The 23,769-nt window shown below is 40.6% G+C and overlaps 1 protein-coding gene across 3 annotated transcripts in view; it reads left to right on the top strand.

Annotated features, from left to right (window-relative positions):
• The window catches only part of LOC133577244 (kinase suppressor of Ras 2-like), a 303,350-nt gene that overhangs the window by 86,536 nt on the left and 193,045 nt on the right, over positions 1 to 23,769 (top strand). For all 3 annotated transcript variants that reach the window (XM_061930914.2, XM_061930922.2, XM_061930905.2), the window contains one exon: positions 3,425 to 3,926. In XM_061930914.2, coding sequence (XP_061786898.1) covers positions 3,425 to 3,926 — 502 coding nt within the window. The remainder of the gene's footprint in view (positions 1 to 3,424; positions 3,927 to 23,769) is intronic.

Raw genomic sequence — 23,769 nt, 5'->3', positions numbered from 1 at the left:
TGATGAAGGTGGCATTTCTATATCAGTATTATGTTTATTTTCCCTATCAAGTCTTCAATCCAGCACCGTCCCCTCAGATTAGAGCTGTCCTGTCTAGTCTTTGAGCATTATCTGATGTATATAGTATTTCGTCTTTCTTTCTTATAATGTCTTTGATCCTGCACCATCTCCTCAGACTAATGTATTTATTTTTCACCTGAGATTAGAGCTGGCTGTCCTATCTAGTCTTTGAACATGGTCTGATTAAAGCAGTATTTCTACAAGTATATTTTACCCATCTAGATAGTTTTTGATCCTGCACCATCCCCTCAGACTAGAGCTGTCCTATCTAGTTTTTGAGCATGGACTGATGACTGTGGTATTTCTGTATCAGTATTAAGTAAAGTTGTCCTTTTAAATCTTCAATACAGCACCATCCCCTTAGATTAGAGCTGTCCTATCTAGTCTTTGAGCATGAATTGATGAATGTGGCATTTCTGTATCAGTAGTAAGTATATTTTCCCTATCAAGTCTTCAATCCAACACCGTCCCCTCAGAGTAGAGTTGTCCTATCTAGTCTTTGAGCATGAACTGATGAAGGTGGCATTTCTATAGCAGTATTAAGTATATTTTCCCTATCAAGTCTTCAATCCAGCACCGTCCCCTCAGATTAGAGCTGTCCTATGTAGTCTTTTAGCATGAACTGATGGAGGTGGCATTTCTGTATCAGTAGTAAGTATATTTTCCCTATCAAGTCTTCAATCCAACACCGTCCCCTCAGAGTAGAGCTGTCCTATCTAGTCTTTGAGCATGAACTGATGAAGGCGCCATTTCTATAGCAGTATTAAGTATATTTTCCTTATCAAATCTTCAATCCAGCACCGTCCCCTCAGATTAGAGCTGTCCTATGTAGTCTTTTAGCATGAACTGATGAAGGTGGTATTTCTATATCAGTATTATGTTTATTTTCCCTATCAAGTCTTCTATCCAGCACCGTCCCCTCAGATTAGAGCTGTCCTGTCTAGTCTTTGAGCATTATCTGATGTAATTAGTATTTCGTCTTTCTTTCTTATAATGTCCTTGATCCCGCACCATCTCCTCAGACTATTGTATTTATTTTTCACCTCAGACTAGATCTGGCTGTCCTATCTAGTCTTTGAACATGGTCTGATTAAAGCAGTATTTCTACAAGTATATTTTACCCATCTAGATAGTTTTTGATCCTGCACCATCCCCTCAGACTAGAGCTGTCCTATCTAGTTTTTGAGCATGGATTGATGACTGTGGTATTTCTATATCAGTAGTAAGTAAAGTTGTCCTTTTAAATCTTCAATACAGCACCATCCCCTTAGATTAGAGCTGTCCTATCTAGTCTTTGAGCATGAACTGATGAAGGCGGCATTTCTATAGCAGTATTAAGTATATTTTCCCTATCAATTCTTCAACCCAGCACCGTCCCCTAAGATTAGAGCTGTCCTGTCTAGTCTTTGAGCATGAAGTGATGAAGGCGGCATTTCTATAGCAATATTAAGTATATTTTCCCTATCAAGTCTTCAATCCAGCACCGTCCCCTCAGATTAGAGCTGTCCTGTCTAGTCTTTGAGCATTATCTGGTGTAAATAGTATTTTGTCTTTCTTTCTTATAATGTCTTTGATCCTGCACCATCTCCTCAGACTAATGTATTTATTTTTCACCTGAGATTAGAGCTGGCTGTCCTATCTAGTCTTTGAACATGGTCTGATTAAAGCAGTATTTCTACAAGTATATTTTACCCATCCCGATAGTTTTTGATCCTGCACCATCCCCTCTGACTAGAGCTGTCCTATCTGGTTTTTGAGCATGGACTGATGACTGTGGTATTTCTATATCAGTAGTAAGTAAAGTTGTCCTTTTAAATCTTCAATACAGCACCATCCCCTTAGATTAGAGCTGTCCTATCTAGTCTTTGAGCATGACATGATGAAGGTGGCATTTCTATAGCAGTATTAAGTATATTTTCCCTATCAAGTCTTTAATCCAACACCGTCCCCTCAGAGTAGAGCTGTCCTATCTAGTCTTTGAGCATGAACTGATGAAGGTGGCATTTCTATATCAGTATTATGTTTATTTTCCCTATCAAGTCTTCTATCCAGCACCGTCCCCTCAGATTAGAGCTGTCCTGTCTAGTCTTTGAGCATTATCTGATGTATATAGTATTTCGTCTTTCTTTCTTATAATGTCTTTGATCCTGCACCATCTCCTCAGACTAATGTATTTATTTTTCACCTGAGATTAGAGCTGGCTGTCCTATCTAGTCTTTGAACATGGTCTGATTAAAGCAGTATTTCTACAAGTATATTTTACCCATCTAGATAGTTTTTGATCCTGCACCATCCCCTCAGACTAGAGCTGTCCTATCTAGTTTTTGAGCATGGACTGATGACTGTGGTATTTCTGTATCAGTATTAAGTAAAGTTGTCCTTTTAAATCTTCAATACAGCACCATCCCCTTAGATTAGAGCTGTCCTATCTAGTCTTTGAGCATGAATTGATGAATGTGGCATTTCTGTATCAGTAGTAAGTATATTTTCCCTATCAAGTCTTCAATCCAACACCGTCCCCTCAGAGTAGAGTTGTCCTATCTAGTCTTTGAGCATGAACTGATGAAGGTGGCATTTCTATAGCAGTATTAAGTATATTTTCCCTATCAAGTCTTCAATCCAGCACCGTCTCCTCAGATTAGAGCTGTCCTATATAGTCTTTTAGCATGAAGTGATGAAGGTGGTATTTCTATATCAGTATTATGTTTATTTTCCCTATCAAGTCTTCTATCCAGCACCGTCCCCTCAGATTAGAGCTGTCCTGTCTAGTCTTTGAGCATTATCTGATGTATATAGTATTTTGTCTTTCTTTCTTATAATGTCTTTGATCCTGCACCATCTCCTCAGACTAATGTATTTATTTTTCACCTCAGACTAGATCTGGCTGTCCTATCTAGTCTTTGAACATGGTCTGATTAAAGCAGTATTTCTACATGTATATTTTACCCATCCCGATAGTTTTTGATCCTGCACCATCCCCTCTGACTAGAGCTGTCCTATCTGGTTTTTGAGCATGGACTGATGACTGTAGTATTTCGATATATGTGTTAAGAAAATGTTTCTATATAGCCTTAGCACTAGTCCCCTCAGACTAGTGCTTAGATGCTGCACCATCCCCTCACACTAGTGCTGTCCTATCTTTATGCAGGATCGAATGATGAGAGATGAAACCTTTTGTCAGACAACCTTAGCAGTCTATTAGTGATCCATTCACTGCCCTGAGAACACATTAAGACCTGGATGAATGCAAATAAACAATCTGCCGGACACTGATCACTCATGCTGTAGCTACTGCCATCTTGTTTGGGTTTGAGTTAGTTAGGTTCCAAGTAGCTCATCTGAACATGTTGCATGTGGTCCACAGGGAGCCAGACCAAGCAGGACTGGTCCATCCAGTGGCCGACCTCCGAGTCAGGCAAGGAAAACACCCCCGTGTGTCAGCCGGAGGCGAGCCAGTGGATCCGCTTCCAGCTGTCCCAAAGCCCCAAAGTCCAGTCCAAGTACAACCAGCTCATGTGCCACAGCCCCCAGGCCCTGGCGCCCCCTTTGTACGCAGACCGACTGACCGTGGACAGCCCTTCTACGGGACTCCTGCCCGCCTTGGACTTTGGCCAGCGCTCGCTGCCCCCGTCGCCTCGCCAGAGACATTTTGGCCACACGCCTCCTCGGACTCCTTTGGTGTTCAACACAATGACCCCGCCTGGCACGCCGCCTATGCGGCGAAGGAACAAACTGAAGGCCCCGGGAACGCCGCCGCCGCCGAGTCGCAAGCTGATCCACCTTCTGCCGGGCTTTACCGCTCTGCACCGGAGCAAATCACACGAGTTCCAGCTGGGAAACCGCTTGGACGACACGCAGACGCCAAAGTAAGTCACTTGTTGTTGCTCATGGCTGATTTTATTGATCTATGAGCTCTGCTGTGTCCTCGCAAAACAGCAGATATGATCATCTGCTCTACTTTGTTGTCGGGACACATTTTCAGAAAGATCCGGAATTTTTACTCTCATCTTTATTTTGTATATTATGTCAACACAAGGTCATACCTTCAAACTTTTACAGGTACATAATAATAATAATGATAATAGATTTTATTTGGAAAAAGCACTTTATATTGAGTAAACAACCTCAAAGTGCTACAGTGCATTACAAAAAAATAATAAATAAAAAGATAATAAAGAAATTAATACAAATAAAAACTAGAACAGCCAAATAGCTATAACTAGTATGCATATATCTAAAAAAAAAAAAGAAAAGGCTTTTTTAAAAAGAAGGGCTTTAAAGCCTTTTTTAAAACCATCCACAGTCTGTGGTGCCCTCAGGTGGTCAGGGAGAGCGTTCCACAGACTGGGAGCGGCGGAGCAGAAAGCCCGGTCTTCCATTGTACATCTCCAAATTGTATAAAATACTTGTCAAAGCATACACCTCAGTCCTTGACGTATGCTAACTGTTAGCATGCTAACATGACTATTTTAGCTTTGTTTTACTAATTTTGTAGGCATGCACCTCAGAGATAGACAATTTGGGAACGTGATGCATGCTAACTTTGAACCTGTTAACTTTTTTAGGTAATTTGGCAGGTATACACCTCAGCGTCATATAACTTAGTACTTGACGTATGCTAACTGCTAGCATGATAACATTACTATTTTAGCTTTGTTTTACAAATTTTGTAGGTATGCACCTCAGAGTTAGACAATTTGGTACCTGATGTATGCTAACTGTTAGCATGTTAGCTTTCTTTTAGGTAATTTGGCAGGTATACACCTCAGAGTCATATAACTTAGTACTTGACGTATGCTAACTGTTAGCAGGCTAACATTACTATTTTAGCTTTGTTTTACTAATTTTGTAGGCATACACCTCAGAGTTAGACAATTTAGTGCTTGACAGATGTTAAGCTTTAGCATGTTAGCTTTTTTAGCCAATTTTGCAGGTATACACCTCAGAGTCATATAACTTAGTGCTTGAAGTATGTTAACTGTTAGCATGATAACATTACTATTTTAGCTTTGTTTTACTAATTTTGTAGGCATACACCTCAGAGTTAGACAATTTGATTCTTGACAGATTTTAAGCTTTAGCATGTTAGCTTTTTTAGCTTATTTTGCAGGTATACACCTCAGAGTCATAAAACTTAGTGCTTGACATATGCTAACTGTTAGCATGATACCATTACTATTTTAGCTTTGTTTTACTAATTTTGTAGCCATACACCTCAGTTAGACAATTTGGTACGTGATGCATGCTAACTTTTAGCCTGTTAACTTTTTTAGCTAATTTTGCAGGTATACACCTCAGAGTCATATAACTTAGTGCTTGACATATGCTAACTGTTAGCATGATAACATTACTATTTTAGCTTTGTTTTACTAATTTTGTAGCCATGCACCTCAGAGTTAGACAATTTGGTACCTGATGCAAGCTAACTGCTAGCATGTTAGCTTTCTTTTAGGTAATTTTGCAGGTATACACCTCAGAGTCATATAACTTAGTGCTTGACGTATGCTAACTGTTAGCATGATAACATTACTATTTTAGCTTTGTTTTACTAATTTTGTAGGCATACACCTCAGAGTTAGACAATTTGGTTCTTGACAGATGTTAAGCTGTAGCATGTTAGCTTTTTTTTTTAGCTCATTTTGCAAGTATACACCTCAGAGTCATATAACTTAGTGCTTGACATATGCTAACTGTTAGCATGATACCATTACTATTTTAGCTTTGTTTTACTAATTTTGTAGCCATACACCTCAGTTAGACAATTTGGTACGTGATGCATGCTAACTTTTAGCCTGTTAACTTTTTTAGCTAATTTCGCAGGTACACACCTCAGAGTCATATATCTTAGTACTTGACGTATGCCAACTGCTAGCATGCTAACATGACTATTTTAGCTTTGTTTTACTAATTTTGTAGGCATACACCTCAGAGTTAGACAATTTGGTACGTGATGCATGCTAACTTTTAGCCTGTTAACCTTTTTAGGTAATTTGGCAGGTATACACCTCAGAGTCATATAACTTAGTGCTTGACGTATGCTAACTGTTAGCATGATAACATTACTATTTTAGCTTTGTTTTACTAATTTTGTAGGCATACACCTCAGAGTTAGACAATTTGGTTCTTGACAGATGTTAAGCTGTAGCATGTTAGCTTTTTTTTTTAGCTCATTTTGCAAGTATACACCTCAGAGTCATATAACTTAGTGCTTGACATATGCTAACTGTTAGCATGATAACATGACTATTTTAGCTTTGTTTTACTAATTTTGTAGGCATACACCTCAGAGTTAGACAATTTGGTACGTGATGCATGCTAACTTTTAGCCTGTTAACTTTTGTAGCTAATTTGGCAGGTATACACCTCAGAGTCATATAACTTAGTATTTGACGTATGCTAACTGTTAGCATGCTAACATTACTATTTTAGCTTTGTTTTTACTAATTTTGTAGGCATACACCTCAGAGTTTGACAATTTGGTACTTGACACATGTTACCTGTTAGCATGTTAGCTTTTTTGGGGTAATTTGGCAGGTATACACCTCATAGTCATATAACTTAGTGCTTGATGTATGCTAACTGTTAGCATGCTAACATTACTATTTTAGCTTTGTTTTACTAATTTTGTAGGCATACACCTCAGAGTTAGACAGTTTGGTTCTTGACAGATGTTAAGCTGTAGCATGTTAGCTTTTTTAGCTAATTTTGCAGGTATACACCTCAGAGTCATATAACTTAGTGCTTGACGTATGCTAACTTTTAGCATGATAACATGACTATTTTGGCTTTGTTTTACTAATTTTGTAGGCATACACCTCAGAGTTAGACAGTTTGGTACTTGACACATGTTACCTGTTAGCATGTTAGCTTTTTTGGGGTAATTTAGCAGGTATACACCTCAGAGTCATATAACTTAGTACTTGACGAATGCTAACTGTTAGCATGCTAACATTACTATTTTAGCTTTGTTTTACTAATTTTGTAGGCATACACCTCAGAGATAGACAATTTGGTACTTGACACACGTTAACATGTTAGCTTTAAAAAAAAAACATTTTTGCAGGCGTACACCACAGAGTCATACAATTTGGTACTTGAGGCATGCTAACTGTTAGGACGTGGCCTCCTACCGGTCGGACGTGCCAGAAACACCTCCCTAGGGAGGCGTTTGGGTGGCATCCTGACCAGATGCCCGAGCCACGTCATCTGGCTCCTCTCCATGTGGAGGAGCAGCGGCTTTACTTTGAGCTCCCCCCGGATGACAGAGCTTCTCACCCTATCTCTAAGGGAGAGCCCCGCCACCCGGCGGAGGAAACTCATTTGGGCCGCTTGTACCCGTGATCTTGTCCTATCGGTCATAACCCAAAGCTCATGACCATAGGTGAGGATGGGAACGTAGATCGACCGGTAAATTGAGAGCTTTGCCTTCCGGCTCAGCTCCTTCTTCACCACAACGGATCGATACAGCGTCCGCATTACTGAAGACGCCGCACCGATCCGCCTGTCGATCTCACCATCCACTCTTCCCTCACTCGTGAACAAGACTCTGAGGTACTTGAACTCCTCCACTTGGGGCTAAAAAATGTCTATTATTTTCCAAATTTGTCAAGTACGAGGGCCAGTTCTCACTGAGCCATATGAATTCTGCCTAGCAACAAGTGGCCGCGCAAAGAATCGGAGGAATTTTCACACATGTGCCGGGTGGTTAAAGTTGACAGCGTCGCTACATGCCGCAACAGGGCGCCAGCTCGATCCCCATCGACGACGCTCTGCCTTTATCCACTTCATCTGGATGAGTCGCTCGCAGGCCCGTCGATTAGAGTCGCCCGCTGCAGTCTATCAGCTCTCGGGGAGCGGTAATCATTCCTCTAATGCTGTTCAGCGCCACCGTGATCAAGTCTTCGTCACGTGTGCGCTCGCAGGCAGCAGCCCGGATGACTGCAAGCAAGTGTGGCAGCAACAGAGCACGGTCATCTAATGGCATTATTGGAATGAGCGCAGCCCTCCCGGGGCCAGCTCTGGTTCCTGATTAGCCGGCAGTGGCGCACTCTGTTTGGGGCAAAATCTGATCAGCATAGCACCAGATGCAAACATGGACGGTCAGGAACGTCGCCCTTGAGGCATCTTATCTCCACCGGCAGGTCCTCGGGTTCTTTCTGGGCAATGATGTACGCCAGCAATTAACGTGAATGAGCTCCGGTGGACTGGAAGCGACTTTGTTAGTCCGACTTGTATCAGACGGAATCAATGTTTGTGTTGAACTTTATGAACCAGGCAGCCTGTCGGGTTTGTCACTGACAGTTTAGTTATGTTTTGGTTTTTCCTCTGTCTTTCTTTCCTCTTATTTTGGTTACTTCCTGCTTTTCTCCCTGAGCGCTGTTTCCCCTCAGCTGCGGCTGATCGGCACCTGGCCACACCTGGTGTCAATCAGCCGGCTGCTATTTAAACCTGCTTTGTACTCCAGTCAGGGCTGGACAGTGATATGCGGTGAGGTTGATGGCTGGTGAGGCACTGACTTCATCACAGTCAGATTTACAAACATATGAACCCTAAAGAGTATCTTATTCACCATTTGATTGGCAGCAGTTAACGGGTTATGTTTAAAAGCTCATACCAGCATTCTTCCCTGCTTGGCACTCAGCATCAAGGCTTGGAATTGGGGGTTAAATCCCCAAAAATTATTCCCCTCACCTCCCAAGGGGTGATCAAGGGAATGGGTCAAATGCAGAGGACAAATTTCACCACACCTAGTGTGTGTGTGACAATCATTGGTACTTTAACTTAACTTTAACTTTACACATACAAACTGTAGCACACTAAAAAGCCCATTTAATAAAAAAAACATTATTATGGTCTTACCTTTACTTATAAACAGTGTTGGGACTAACGCGTTACAAAGTAACGCGTTACTGTAACGGCGTTAGTTTCGGCGGTAACTAGTAATCTAACGCGTTATTTTTTTATATTCAGTAACTCAGTTACCGTTACTACATGATGCGTTACTGCGTTATTTTACGTTACTTTTTATGTAGTATAAAGTGTGTTTTATTGGAGGGCTGCTGTGTCATCGTTCTGATTCTTCTTGTGTCACAAGCCGGAGAAGAGAGAGAGACATGCGCTCTGTGTGGGTGTGTCTGAGTGTGAGTGTGGGGAGCGAGGAGGGGGGGGGTGTCTGATCATGGCGGAGCCAGAAGTCGAGTTTGCTAACATGGAGATATTTTCACTACTTTTCTTTTGTCGAGCACAAAGAAAAGAACATTTTAGTTAAATATAAATTGTGCTTTGGATCAAAGATGCCATCTACTGCCCAAAACAGCAATTCAAATCTGCTGAAACAAGCTACATAGCAACATGCTTCCACGAAGCTAGTAAAGAGAGACAGAGACTCTGATGCCACTTCACCTCCACCACCACCACCATTCACCGCTGAAGGTACACACTCTGTCAATCAATGTTCCCTCTAATTGTTCATGTGTGAGCAAATGCAAAAAGTCCCTGAGCATTGAGTGGAGTCCATGTGAGCAACTTTAGACGTGCACACTGTGGCTACACCAGCAGCACACCTGGCCCAAACCTCACTAAATAACAACTTACATCTCCATCCATCCATCTATTTCCTACCACTTGTCCCTTTCGGGGTCGCTGGAGCCTATCTCAGCTGCATTCGGGCGGAAGGCAGGGGACACCCTGGACAAGTCCCCACCTCATCACAGGGCCAACACAGATAGACAGACAACATTCTCTTATTATTAGAATCAAATAGGGAACGTTGCTGTCAATTCTCTTATATACTCTTTCATTCTAGACTTCTAGAGTGTTTGATTATCACATGACTCTAAATGTATAGACTATAAAGTTGACAAACATAAAGAGGGATGCTAGTGGGCCAGGCCAATCTTTCCTTATCTCTAAACTAAAACTGGGGAAATGTGTAGAGTGTTCTGGGCTTCAGACATGATTTTGTATCAGAATTACTTGAGGAAGAAAATGCCTGGTTAGACTTTGTGTATGTAGTGTGTGCCTTTCTTGCTTTACATCTATGTTGTTATTATGCTGTTTGTTACTTATGTACGTTATGTTGCAGCTATTTAAAATAGTTTTGTCAATTTGTTCTGGCCAGAAACAAATTGGCCTTTGTAACATATCTTTGTCTTTGTGTGTTGTATGTAGAGCACATGGCTTAGCAGAGTTGAGTGATACAAATGCATGTCAAGTTGATCAACACATTGTATTATTCTCCAGTGCAATAACAGTACTGAAATGAAGGCTAAAAGGGCATTAATTGGAGCTTTAAAAAAAGGGGGGAAAAAGAAGTAACTAAATAGTTACTTTTCACAGTAACGCATTACTTTTTGGTGTAAGTAACTGAGTTAGTAACTGAGTTACTTTTGAAATGAAGTAACTAGTAACTGTAACTAGTTACTGCTTTTCAGTAACTAACCCAACACTGCTTATAAATGAAGTCCATGCGCCACTCCTTCTGAACAAAAGCATCGATAACTTGTTTATAGAAGTCTTCCTTATCTTTCTTCAGTTTTAAAAGTCTCTCCGTCTCGATGGAGATCTTCCTTTAATTACATACATGCCAACCTTGAGACCTCCGATTTCGGGAGGTGGGGGGGTGGGGGCGTGGTCGGGGGTGGGGCGGGCGTGGTTGGGGGCGCGGTTAAGAGGGGAGGAGTATATTGACAGCTAGAATTCACCAAGTCAAGTATTTCATATATATATACAGGGGCGCCGAAAAGAGGGGGTAAAGGAGACGGATTCTAGGGGCCCATGATGGAGGGGGGCCCATAATTGTATGTAAAATAGCATCAAAAAATGTGTTGGGGGCCCTGTAAAGATTATTTTCATGGGGCCCAAAATCCCTAGTGGCGCCCCTGTATATACATATATATATATATATATATATATATATATATATATATATATATATATAGATATCTACATCCTGAAATTATGCAAACAAAACTGTGTTTAGATAATTGATACTTCAAACTTGCATAAATAAATATTAAGGAATATAACATAACTTGGCTTCTGAGAGCTTCAAAATGCTTCAAAATGTAATAAATAAAATGCTAAAGTTGTTGATAAACAAGCAATTATTTTGATTATTAAATATGGTCATTTTAAATGAATTATTATGATAATTTAAAATCAATTATTTTAAATATGTTTATTTTAATGTATAATTCTATGGCTGGATGTAATAAGGAGTCAGGAAAAAATACAAAGAAAAATACAATTAATTTTGATGTTTTTAGCAAAATATAGTAACAATTTATTTATTTATTAATTTTTTTTAAATTAATAAATATATTTATTTTTAGGTAAGATAAACATAATAATACAATTTATCTCGTCTGGATGATTTAGTTCTTGTCACCCTGTTGTCCTCCCGTCATGAAAAAAGGCTGTCCTCACTCAGGTCCGCATGGAGCTGGAGGGGGCGTGGCCTCCAGCCCCGGCTAAAAATCGGGAGATTTTCGAGAGAATATTTGTCCCGGGAGGTTTTCGGGAGAGGCGCTGAATTTCGGGAGTCTCCCGGAAAATTCGTGAGGGTTGGCAAGTATGTTTAATTATGACCTCCTGCTTCGATTGAAAGTCCAGTTAAGAAAACTGTTTTATTTTAGATATGTAATCCTCCACGTTAAAAGTCCAGGCGAGAGGAAAAAATAAACGATCGCTAACTGCTGCTGCTTGTTGTCACTTATTCTGCAGCCGAGTTGTCGCAAAAATGATCCCTGGGATCACTAGCGCCCTCTACCACCAGGAGGCGGGATTACTGCGAGCCTCAGCCAGTGCGTCTTCGCAGCCGTTTTATGATTGCCATACTTGCCAACCCTCCCGGATTTTCCGGGAGACTCCCGAAATTCAGCGCCTCTCCCGAAAACCTCCCGGGACAAATTTTCTCCCGAAAATCTCCCGAAATTCAGGCGGAGCTGGAAGCCACGCCCCCTCCAGCTCCATGTGGACCTGAGTGACGTCAGGTGCGCAACACCACATAAATCGTTGGCCAACCAAAAAGTAACCCCAGTATGCTATAGCCAACATTCACCAGGAGATGGCAACAGACAAACATAGATCACTCTATTACATTATTCCCCTTTTAGAAATGTATAGAAGTTACTCAAAATAAATAAACAACCCAACCAAAAAATGCAGCAGCTCAATTAAAAAACTGTACTTAAGCCACATTCTTTTCTTTTTTTTTTAGTGCTGAACTCTTAACCCTCATTTGTAAAAAAAATAACATGCTTATTATACAAACAGTATTTGTACACCTTTAACACAGATTTTTATACTGTCTTCAGAGATTCAGTTTTTTTGGTGGTACTCGAAACCTTTCTGGGTACCTGCGAAAGGGTGTTCAGCATGGTTAGAAAAATAGTGACAGAGAATAGGACAAGGATGGACAATTCAACCCTTAACTCAACAATGAGTAGATGAGTGTTATGTGTGTGTATATGTGTAAATAAATGAACACTGAAATTCAAGTATTTCTTTTATTTATATATATATATATATATATATATATATATATATATATATATATATATATATATATATATATATATATATATATATATATATATGTATATATGTATATATATATATATATATATATATATATATATAATAAAATAAATATATATACAGCTAGAATTCACTGAAAGTCAAGTATTTCTTATATATGTATATATATATATATATATGTATATATATATATATATATATATATATATATATATATATATATATATATATATATATATAATAAAATAAATATATATACAGCTAGAATTCACTGAAAGTCAAGTATTTCTTATATATATATATATATATATATATATATATATATATATATATATATATATATATATATATATATATATATATATATATATATATATATGTATATATATATATATATATATATGTGAAATACTTGACTTGGTGAATTCTAACTGTAAATATACTCCTCCCCTCTTAGCCCCGCCCCGAACCACGCCCCCGCCCCACCACGCCCCCCACCACCCCACCCCCCACCTCAATCGGAGGTCTCAAGGTTGGCAAGTATGATGATTGCTCAGCACAAGAAATACGTTACACACATACAGTTGTTGACAAAATACACTGTACATTATATACCTCAGCTAACTAAACTATGGAAATGTATAATATAGTTCATATAGCAATACGGTCTCACTGCACAGCAGGCCAGCAGTTAGCCGAGTCATTGCGCAATCCATGTTGAGGCACAACTGGCTGGTGACTCACCGCAAGTCTCTTCTCAGTATTTGAACGGAAAATGTGAAAATTCAGCGATTTTGAATAAAAATAATCTAAAACTGGTGAAGTTAAATGACTTTATAGTATAATCACTGGATACATATAACAATTTTTCTTTTTACATTTTTTTTCTTTCCATGATGGCACGTGAGGCCCCGCCTCACCTGCCTCTCCTGACTGTACGTCACTGCACGTATTGTCATCACTACCTGTCGTGCTAATACTCGTTGATGTCGTTATTTGCGGTAGGCTGTTCCTGTTGGCTGGTTCCTGTAGCTATTTACAGTTTGCTGTCTCCTAGCTCCTTGTTTTGTGTTTCCCTGTTAGCCAGATCCTGTTAGCCGTTAGCTATTTACAGTTTTTCTGTTTTCTGGTTCCTGTTTCCAGTTTGCCTGATCCGAGTTCCTGGTTTGTGTTTATTCTTTATTGTGGACATTAAATCATGTTTTCCTGCACCAAACCTGCCTTCTCTGCATTTTGGGGTTCGTCACCAACACTCCGTGATACAGCTGTTATGTAATGTCAAAGGGAAGGAGGCGACACCAAGGCAGAACTGCGGTTTAGAAGGTTTATTTAAACCTTTGATGAATGTGTGGGATGTGTATGCTACCAGTAGTGAATGAATACGGACGATGAGTGGAATTAACAATGTGATATTTACCAGTGGGTGTTGTCGGTGCGTGTGGAGTGAATCTTTCACCAAATCCAAGGGGGAAGGCAAAGAGGCAGTCAGCGGGGAGGCAAGCAGTCGAGGGCAGGAGAGAGGCAGCGATGTCTGTGTCCAGGCAATGGTCGAGGATCGAGGGAGGCAAGCAAAGATCGGGGAGACGGCCGTGAGGCAACACACGTTCACGGGTAACAGGGAAGACACTGTGGAAGACACAAAGGACATCAATAAGGAACGAGGAAGAGCACAAAGAAGGCGAGCAAGGAACGAGGGAGGGGTGCCAGACGTGATGCTTACTCAGGGGAGATTGGCTACGTTCTGGCGAAGGTCTCCTGGGTCCGCTGGCTTTTATGCCGCTCCCTCTCGTCAAGTCCAGGTGTGCTGATGCACAATTGTTTGCAGTTTTGTTGCTGCGTTGGTAGGCCGCGCCCAGGGGCGTGTCCAGACGAGCAGCCCAAGGAGGAACTCTGACAAACAGTTGCAGGAGGAATGCGGGTACGAGTCTGTGCCGTGACAACAGCCAAGCTTGTGCGTGTTCTAGGACATGCTATTTCCATAGCAACACAAGCATTTTCAAATGAAGAGATCATTTCCTCAGCCTGGGAAACCACAGGTTCTGAACTCCAGGCCCAGGGGGCCACATCATTGTATGTAGCCCCCGAAAGCCTGGAGATAACATATGTTGCTCCAAAACCTGTATGTACCTTTCAGCATTAATGGTGCCTTCACAGATGTGTAAGTTACCCATGTCTTGGGCACTAATACACCCCCATACCATCACACATGCTGCCTTTTACACTTTGCGCCTAGAACAACCCGGATGGTTCTTTTCCTCTTTGGTCCGGAGGACACGACGTCCACAGTTTCCAAAAAACAATTTGAAATGTGGACTCGTCAGACCACAGAACACTTTTCCACTTTGTATCAGTCCATCTTAGATGAGCTCGGGCACAGCAAAGCCGGCGGCGTTTCTGGGTGTTGTTGATAAATGGCTTTCGCTTTGCATAGTAGAGTTTTAACTTGCACTTACAGATGTAGCGACCAACTGTAGTTGCTGACAGTGGTTTTTCTGAAGTGTTCCTGAGCCCTGTGGTGATATCCTTTACACACTGATGTTGCTTTTTGATGCATTACCGCCTGAGGGATCAAAGGTCACGGGCATTTAATGTTACGTGCAGTGATTTCTACAGATTCTCTTAATCTTTTGATGATATTACGGACCGTAGACGGTGAAATCCCTAAATTTCTTGCAATAGCTTGTTAAGAAATGTTTTTCTTAAATTGCTGGACAATTTGCTCACACATTTGTGGACAAATGACCCTCGCCCCATCCTTGTTTGTGAATGACTGAGCATTTCATGGAAGCTGCTTTTATACCCAATCATGGCACTGTTGCGTTTTGGACCAGTTGTTCCTCCCAGGGAATTCAAGTCACAAGTCGCTCCCAAGCTCTTTACGACACTTAAAGCTGAGTTGAAAAACCACCAGAGACAGAATAGGTATTTTGTAATATATTTGCAAAGCTTTGCATATATACATTGAGACCAGTCCAGCATAGAACATTCAATTGCGCCGCTAAAATGGTCTGCCCCCCCCGACCAAACCCCCTCTCCTCTTAAGTCTCTCGTCCTCCCCCCCTGGCAGTCATGTCTCTCTAGCCAAAACAAATGCTTATTATCTCTCTCTCTAACATTCCTCACTTCAAGGTTAAGCACACAGTTTTGCAGACAACCAAAAGACCACATTTGGAAGAAAAACACTAGCTGTTTTTGTAATATGATTATGAAATAAAAATAAGTAACACTTAATGTCACGTTCAAACACTGAGGACATCTATTAAACAAGACAAAAGGCAAGGAAGGAATCAAACAGACAGAATTCAATTTGGACTCAATATTGAGGAGAGACATGGCCACTGCACTCTCTGTACAGTCTTGCACCACGCTCTGACGAAGAAGGTTTTCGTCTCCTCATTTATTCAGATGTTCAATGTTCACGCACCAACACATGTCACAGCAGGAATGGGAAGTATGTAAAACAGTCATTGTTTTCGGTCTCATTGAAGTCCAAGAAGAAGATTTCTCGGGCTTGGGCTCTTCCTGGATCCAGCTGGGGCAGGTGTTGGAGGACAATGGATAACCCCTCCCGTCTCCTGACCACAGTGACTTCAAGAGGGCAGCGGGTCGTAAACAGCGTTGACCTCGGTCACCAAACAGTTGGAAGAGAGTTTGTGAAATACTTCAGAGAGAGTTCGTTTAACACTTCAAAGAGAGTTCCTCTGGAAGTTGAGCAGATCCTGCCATCTGTCCGTGTTGAAATCACAGTGGAGTTTTACGAGCCTTCTTCCTCTTGTTAGGCCTTGAAAGACAGCATTCATAATACAACGTTTCTTTTGTGATAACTTACAAACAATTATTCCAACACTTAAATTCGGATATATGTAAATATCTGCCTCCGACAGCACCCACCTGTTCCCAATTAGCCTGTTCACCTGTGGGATGTTCCAAATAAGTGTTTGATGAGCATTCCTCAACTTTCTCAGTCTTTTTTGCCACTTGTGCCGGCTTTTTTGAAACATGTTGCACGCATCAAATTCCAAATGAGCTAATATTTGCAAAAAATAACAAAGTTTTCCAGTTGGAACGTTAAGTATCTTGTCTTTGCAGTCTATTCAATTGAATTTAGGTTGAAAAGGATTGGGCGCTCAATTCACCTCCCTCCCAAAGCACGTACCGTATTTTCCGCACCATAAGGCGCCCTGGGTTATAAGCCGCGCCTTCAATGAACGGCATATTTCAAAACTTTGTCCACCTATAAGCCGCCCCGTGTTGTAAGCCGCATCTAACTGCGCTAAAGGAATGTCAAAAAAACAGTCAAATAGGTCAGTCAAACTTTAATAATATATTAAAAACCAGCGTGATGTGGGCGCGCATGGAGTCGTATATCAACATGGACGGAGCTGCGTGAAAAAAGCCACCCGGCCTCTTCGCGTAAACTTAAACTTACCTTAACCACTCGCTCATCTTTTCTTCATCCATCCCTTCGAGTTAGCTTTTATGATGACGCCGGCTGGAAAGGTCTCTTTTGGCAAGGTCTTCCTTTTGAATATCACCATGGGTGGAAGTTTCTGGCCATTAGCATGGCAAGCTAGAACCACAGTGAAGGATGACTTCTCATTCCCTGTGGTGCGAATATTCACCGTACGTGCTCCCGTTGTATCCACAGTGCGGTTCACAGGAATATCAAAAGTCAGTGGAACCTCGTCCATGTTGATAATGTTCTCTGGCCGGATCTTTTTTTCAGCTATCTTGTTTTTACAATATGCACGGAAAGTAGCCAGCTTTTCTTGAAAGTCTTTAGGCAGTTGCTGTGAAATAGTAATCCGTGTGCGGATGGAGAGATTGCGTCTTTTCATGAACCGGATCCCTGTCGCTTAGTAGGAGCCATTTTGTGGTCTTTACAGATGTAAACACACAAAGGAAATGAAACGTAATATCCGCGCGCTTTTTCTTCTTCTACGCGGGCGGGTGGTTGCTTACAGTAGAAGAAGAAGCGCTTCCTGTTCTATGGGGGCGGGTGCTTACCTTGGCGGTTGCTTGCGTAGAAGAAGAAGCACTTCCTCTTCTACGGGGAACAAAGATGGCGGCTGTTTACCGTAGTTGCGAGACCGAAACTTTATGAAAATGAATCTTAATATTAATCCATATATAAAGCGCACCGGGTTATAAGCCGCACTGTCAGCTTTTGAGTAAATTTGTGGTTTTTAGGTGCGGCTAATAGTGCGGAAAATACGGTATATTTGTCAGTAATTTGCCCCCAAAAGCGGTGGAATGAGCAGCAGCCCCCTCGACCACACTTTGTCGCCACGCTTCTTGTTTTCCCAGAATAGTCCTGAAAATAGGCTTTGCTTCGCCCGAGCAAAAGACCGCTGACTCCACAGCGGAATCGCGCAAAAGAGGAGCTTACGTTGCTTTTCTAATATCCCCCCCCCCGCCTCCTCTTCTCTCCAAACAAGCCACATTTCCACCTCCTCCTCCCCAAAAGCACCTCAAGGTTTTTAATAAGCTCTCATCGGTCATCGTGGCCCTCGTTCTGTGCGGCTTTAATTGCCTGGCACGGTGGCCGGGACACAGTAACCAGGGATTGCCCTCTGACCCCGGGAGACATCTTTCTACCTCCCGTTGAAATGAGATATATGACACGTTATCTCATTACTTCCACATAATTGCTGGCCGCATGAATATGTATGGCGTGTTGAGAGGAAGGCTCCTTTCTGCTGTGGTGTGCTGGACAACCTGTGGCTCGCTTTCAACACCTCAGTTAACACTTGTATTTAAGGGGAACTGCACTTTTTTTTGGAATTGTTATATTTTCAGCGCATTGATTTCCGTTTCCATAGCAGCACACGTCCGACATCTGGCAACAAATGTGTGTTTCTACTTCTGGAAGCAAAGGCCTGCGTGTTTTCTAATCATGACAGAATCCATAACAGACAACGATGATGACTATTTTTGGACAAATGAGGATTCAAAACTTTTTGAAGCTGAATATACCGAGGATGAAGTACTGCTTCTCGAAGCGAGCACAAAGGAAGAATGAGAGGTTGGAGCAGACGGAAGCCGAGAGAGTGAGGTGAAAGTGACTTTGATGCCATAAATGTGGAACTTGGAGCCATGCTATTTTGACATGAATGGAGTGCTTACCCAAATAAAGCGAAAAAAAAAACGTCCCAGTCAAGCTGGACCAAACGTACAAGTGTCCATCGAGTGAGTCACAATATGATACACGCGGCACGTCATTGGTGTTAGTACAACTACATTGTCCTCTGTGAAGTGGTGGGCTTATACACATATACTGTCGTATTGTACATGGTAATTGTTATATATTGTATGTATTATATAAAAATATAAAATAATATAATATAATTGGGAAGACTATGTCTCCCGTCTGGCCTGGGAACGCCTCGGGATCCCCCGGGAGGAGCTGGACGAAGTGGCTGGGGAGAGGGAAGTCTGGGCTTCCCTGCTTAGGCTGCTGCCCCCGCGACCCGACCTCGGATAAGCGGAAGAAGATGGATGGATGGATGGATGGATGGATATAATATAATATAATATATCAGTATATATCATATGCTGTATATATAAAATGTAAATATTACATATGTTATATTTTATATTGCTACTACGGTACATTTTAGTCTACTTTACACCTGCATTATCCTTTCCATCCTTACACTTTCCATCCTTAGTAACTGAGCTACTGTGTGGAACAATTTCCCTTGTGGATCATTCAAGTTTTTCTAATGTCTAATCTAATGCATACTTGCCAACCCTCCCGAATTTTCCGGGAGACTCCCGAAATTCAGCGCCTCTCCCGAAATCCTCCCGGGACAAATATTCTCCCGAAAATCTCCCGATTTTCAGCCGGAGATGGAGGCCACGCCCCCTCCAGCTCCATGAGGACCTGAGTGAGGACAGCCTTTTTTCACGACGGGAGGACAACAGGGTGACAAGAACTAAATCATCCAGACTAGAGACAAATTGTATTATTATGTTTATCTTACCTAAAAATAAATATATTTATAAATTTTTTTTTAAAATAACTAAATACATTTTTACTATATTTTGCTAAAAACATCCAAATTAATTGTATTTTTATTTGTATTTTTTCTGACTCCTTGTTACATCCAGCCATAGAATTATACATTAAAATAAAAAATAAAAAATTAATTTTAAATTATCATAATAATTCATTTAAAATGACCATATTTAATTATTAAAATAATTGCTTGTTCATCAACAACTATAGCATTTTATTCATTACATTTTGAAGCTCTCAGAAACCATGTTATATTCCTTAATATTTATTTATGCAAGTTTGAAGTATCAATTATCTAAACACAGTTTTGTTTGCATATTTTCAGGATGTATATATATATATATATATATATATATATATATATATATATATATATATATATATATATATATATATATATATGTATTAAATACTTGACTTGGTGAATTCTAGCTGTCAATATACTCCTCCCCTCTTAACCACGCCCCGCCCCACCCTCGACCACGCCCCCCACCTCCCGAAATCGGAGGTCTCAAGGGTGGCAAGTATGATCTAATGTGTAATGAACAACTGCTTCTAGAAGCGAGCACAAAGGAAGAATGAGACGTAGGAAGCCGAGAGAGTGAGGTGAAGGTGACTTTGACGCTATAAATGTGGAATTTGGAGCCATGCTATGTTCAATCAATCAATCAATCAATCTTTATTTATATAGCCCTAAATCACAAGTGTCTCAAAGGGCTGCACAAGCCACAACGACATCCTCGGTACAAAGCCCACATACGGGCAAGGAAAAACTCACCCCAGTGGGACGTCGATGTGAATGACTATGAGAAACCTTGGAGAGGACCGCATATGTGGGTAACCCCCCCCCTCTAGGGGAGACCGAAAGCAATGGATGTCGAGTGGGTCTGACATAATATTGTGAGAGTCCAGTCCATAGTGGATCCAACATAATAGTAAGAGTCCAGTCCATAGTGGGGCCAGCAGGACACCATCCCGAGCGGAGACGGGTCAGCAGCGCAGAGATGTTCCCAGCCGATGCACAGGCGAGCGGTCCACCCCGGGTCCCGACTCTGGACAGCCAGCACTTCATCCATGGCCACCGGACCTGTGCCCCCCCCCCCTCAAGGAAAAGGGGAGCAGAGGAGAAAAGAAAAGAAACGGCAGATCAACTGGTCTAACAGGGGGGCTATTTAAAGGCTAGAGTATACAAATGAGTTTTAAGATGTTGACATAAATGGAGTGCTTACCCAAATAAAGCGGAAAAAAAACGTCCCAGGCAAGCTGGACCAAACGTACAAGTGTCCATCGAGTGAGTCACAATATGATACACGCGGCACGTTATTGGTGTTAGTACAACTACATTGTCCTCTGTGAAGTGGTGGGCTTATACACGTATACTGTTATATTGTACATGGTAATTGTTATATATTGTATATATTATATAAAAGTATAATATATCAGTATATATCATATGATGTATGTATAATATGTAATTGTTACATATGTTATATTTTATATTGCTACTACGGTACATTTTAGTCTACTTTATACCTGCATTATCATTTCCATCCTTACACTTTCCATCCTTTGTAACTGAGTTACTGTGTGGAACATTTTCTCTTGTGGGTCATTAACATTTTTCTAATGTCTAATCTAATGTGTAATGAACAAATGCTTCTAGAAGCGAGCACAAAGGAAGAATGAGACGTAGGAAGCCGAGAGAGTGAGGTGAAGGTGACTTTGACGCTATAAATGCTGAATTTGGAGCCATGCTATTTCGACATAAATGGAGTGCTTACCCAAATAAAGCGGAAAAAAACATCCAAGGCAAGCTGGACCAAATGTACAAGTGTCCATCGAGTGAGTCACAATATGATACACGCGGCACGTTATTGGTGTTAGTACAACTACATTGTCCTCTGTGAAGTGGTGGGCTTATACACGTATACTGTTATATTGTACATGGTAATTGTTATATATTGTATATATTATATAAAAGTATAATATATCAGTATATATCATATGATGTATGCATAATATGTAATTATTACATATGTTATATTTTATATTGCTACTACGGTACATTTTAGTCTACTTTATACCTGCATTATCATTTCCATCCTTACACTTTCCATCCTTTGTAACTGAGCTACTGTGTGGAACAATTTCCCTTGTGGATCATTCAAGTTTTTCTAATGTCTAATCTAATGTGTAATGAACTACTGCTTCTAGAAGCGAGCACAAAGGAATAATGAGACGTAGGAAGCCGAGAGAGTGAGGTGAAGGTGACTTTGACGCTATAAATGCTGAATTTGGAGCCATGCTATTTCGACATAAATGGAGTGCTTACCCAAATAAAGCGGAAAAAAACGTCCCAGACAAGCTGGACCAAACGTACAAGTGTCCATCGAGTGAGTCACAATATGATACACGCGGCACGTTATTGGTGTTAGTACAACTGCATTGTCCTCTGTGAAGTGGTGGGCTTATACACGTATACTGTTATATTGTACATGGTAATTGTTATATATTGTATATATTATATAAAAGTATAATATATCAGTATATATCATATGATGTATGTATAATATGTAATTGTTACATATGTTATATTTTATATTGCTACTACGGTACATTTTAGTCTACTTTATACCTGCATTATCATTTCCATCCTTACACTTTCCATCCTTTGTAACTGAGTTACTGTGTGGAACATTTTCTCTTGTGGGTCATTAACATTTTTCTAATGTCTAATCTAATGTGTAATGAACAAATGCTTCTAGAAGCGAGCACAAAGGAAGAATGAGACGTAGGAAGCCGAGAGAGTGAGGTGAAGGTGACTTTGACGCTATAAATGCTGAATTTGGAGCCATGCTATTTTGACATAAATGGAGTGCTTACCCAAATAAAGCGGAAAAAAACATCCAAGGCAAGCTGGACCAAATGTACAAGTGTCCATCGAGTGAGTCACAATATGATACACGCGGCACGTTATTGGTGTTAGTACAACTACATTGTCCTCTGTGAAGTGGTGGGCTTATACACGTATACTGTTATATTGTACATGGTAATTGTTATAAATTGTATATATTATATAACAATATAATATATCTGTATACATCATATGCTGTATATATAATATGTAAATATTACATATATGTTATATATATATATATATATATGAATTCTGCCGGATAGACGGTTGATAGACAGTTGCGATAGCCAATCAGATCACGAGTTGTTGACAGTAGCCCATCTAGGTAGTCTGACGCTAAACGTGACTGTGATTGGATTTTCACTTGTCACTCCCAAGTGAGAAGCCAATCACAAGTTGTCATTTGCGAAAAGCAGGAAGCGGCACCGGAGCCATACCCGGCCAACGGAGAAATCATCGGTTCTCACTTTTTTAACACGCAAAGAAAAAGTTCAAATATTTATTTTATTCATTTTTCCCACATTTAATATGTTCTTTACAATTATTTTGATTTTGACAGTACCACGTAAGGTATGTTTTAAATGCTGATGCGACTTCATTGATTTTTAAATGTGCCAAAATATAGCCTGTTTTGTACACTGTTGAGGTGATTCAATATGCAGTAGTGCGTAAATGTGTTTCTGTATAGCATTTCTCCAGCCGTGGTCATGTGGTGACATCAATGATGGTATTTTGAGGGGTATTTATTAAAAGTCGGACTAAGTAGGACATCACTGAAGGCCTAGGTGGGAAACTGCGTGTGGACAATGTGTGATTTGATTAAAAGGGATTGTTTTTCCCTGATAGAAAATTAAGTAAATAGGACTTACACTATATGGCCAAAAGTATTTGGCTACTGTCGGAGGCAGATATTTACATATATCCGAATTTAAGTGTTACTTCTTTTTATTTCATAATCATATTACAAAACAGTTAGTGTTTTTCTTCCAATTGTGGTCTTTTGGTTGTCTGCAAAACTGTGTGCTTAACCTTGAATGAGGAATGTTAGAAAGAGAGATAATGGGCATTTGTTTTGGCTAGAGAGACATGACTGCCAGGGTGGGAGGAAGAGAGACTTAAGAGGGGAGAGGGTTTTTCGGGGGGAGCAGACCATCTTGGCGACGCAATTGAATGTTCTATGCTGGACTGGTCTCAATGTATATCTGCAAAGCTTTGCAAATATATTACAAAA

This window comes from Nerophis lumbriciformis, linkage group LG38 (genome assembly GCF_033978685.3).
Source record: "Nerophis lumbriciformis linkage group LG38, RoL_Nlum_v2.1, whole genome shotgun sequence".
Lineage (NCBI taxonomy): Eukaryota > Metazoa > Chordata > Actinopteri > Syngnathiformes > Syngnathidae > Nerophis > Nerophis lumbriciformis.
This window is presented reverse-complemented; position numbering and strand designations above follow the sequence as displayed.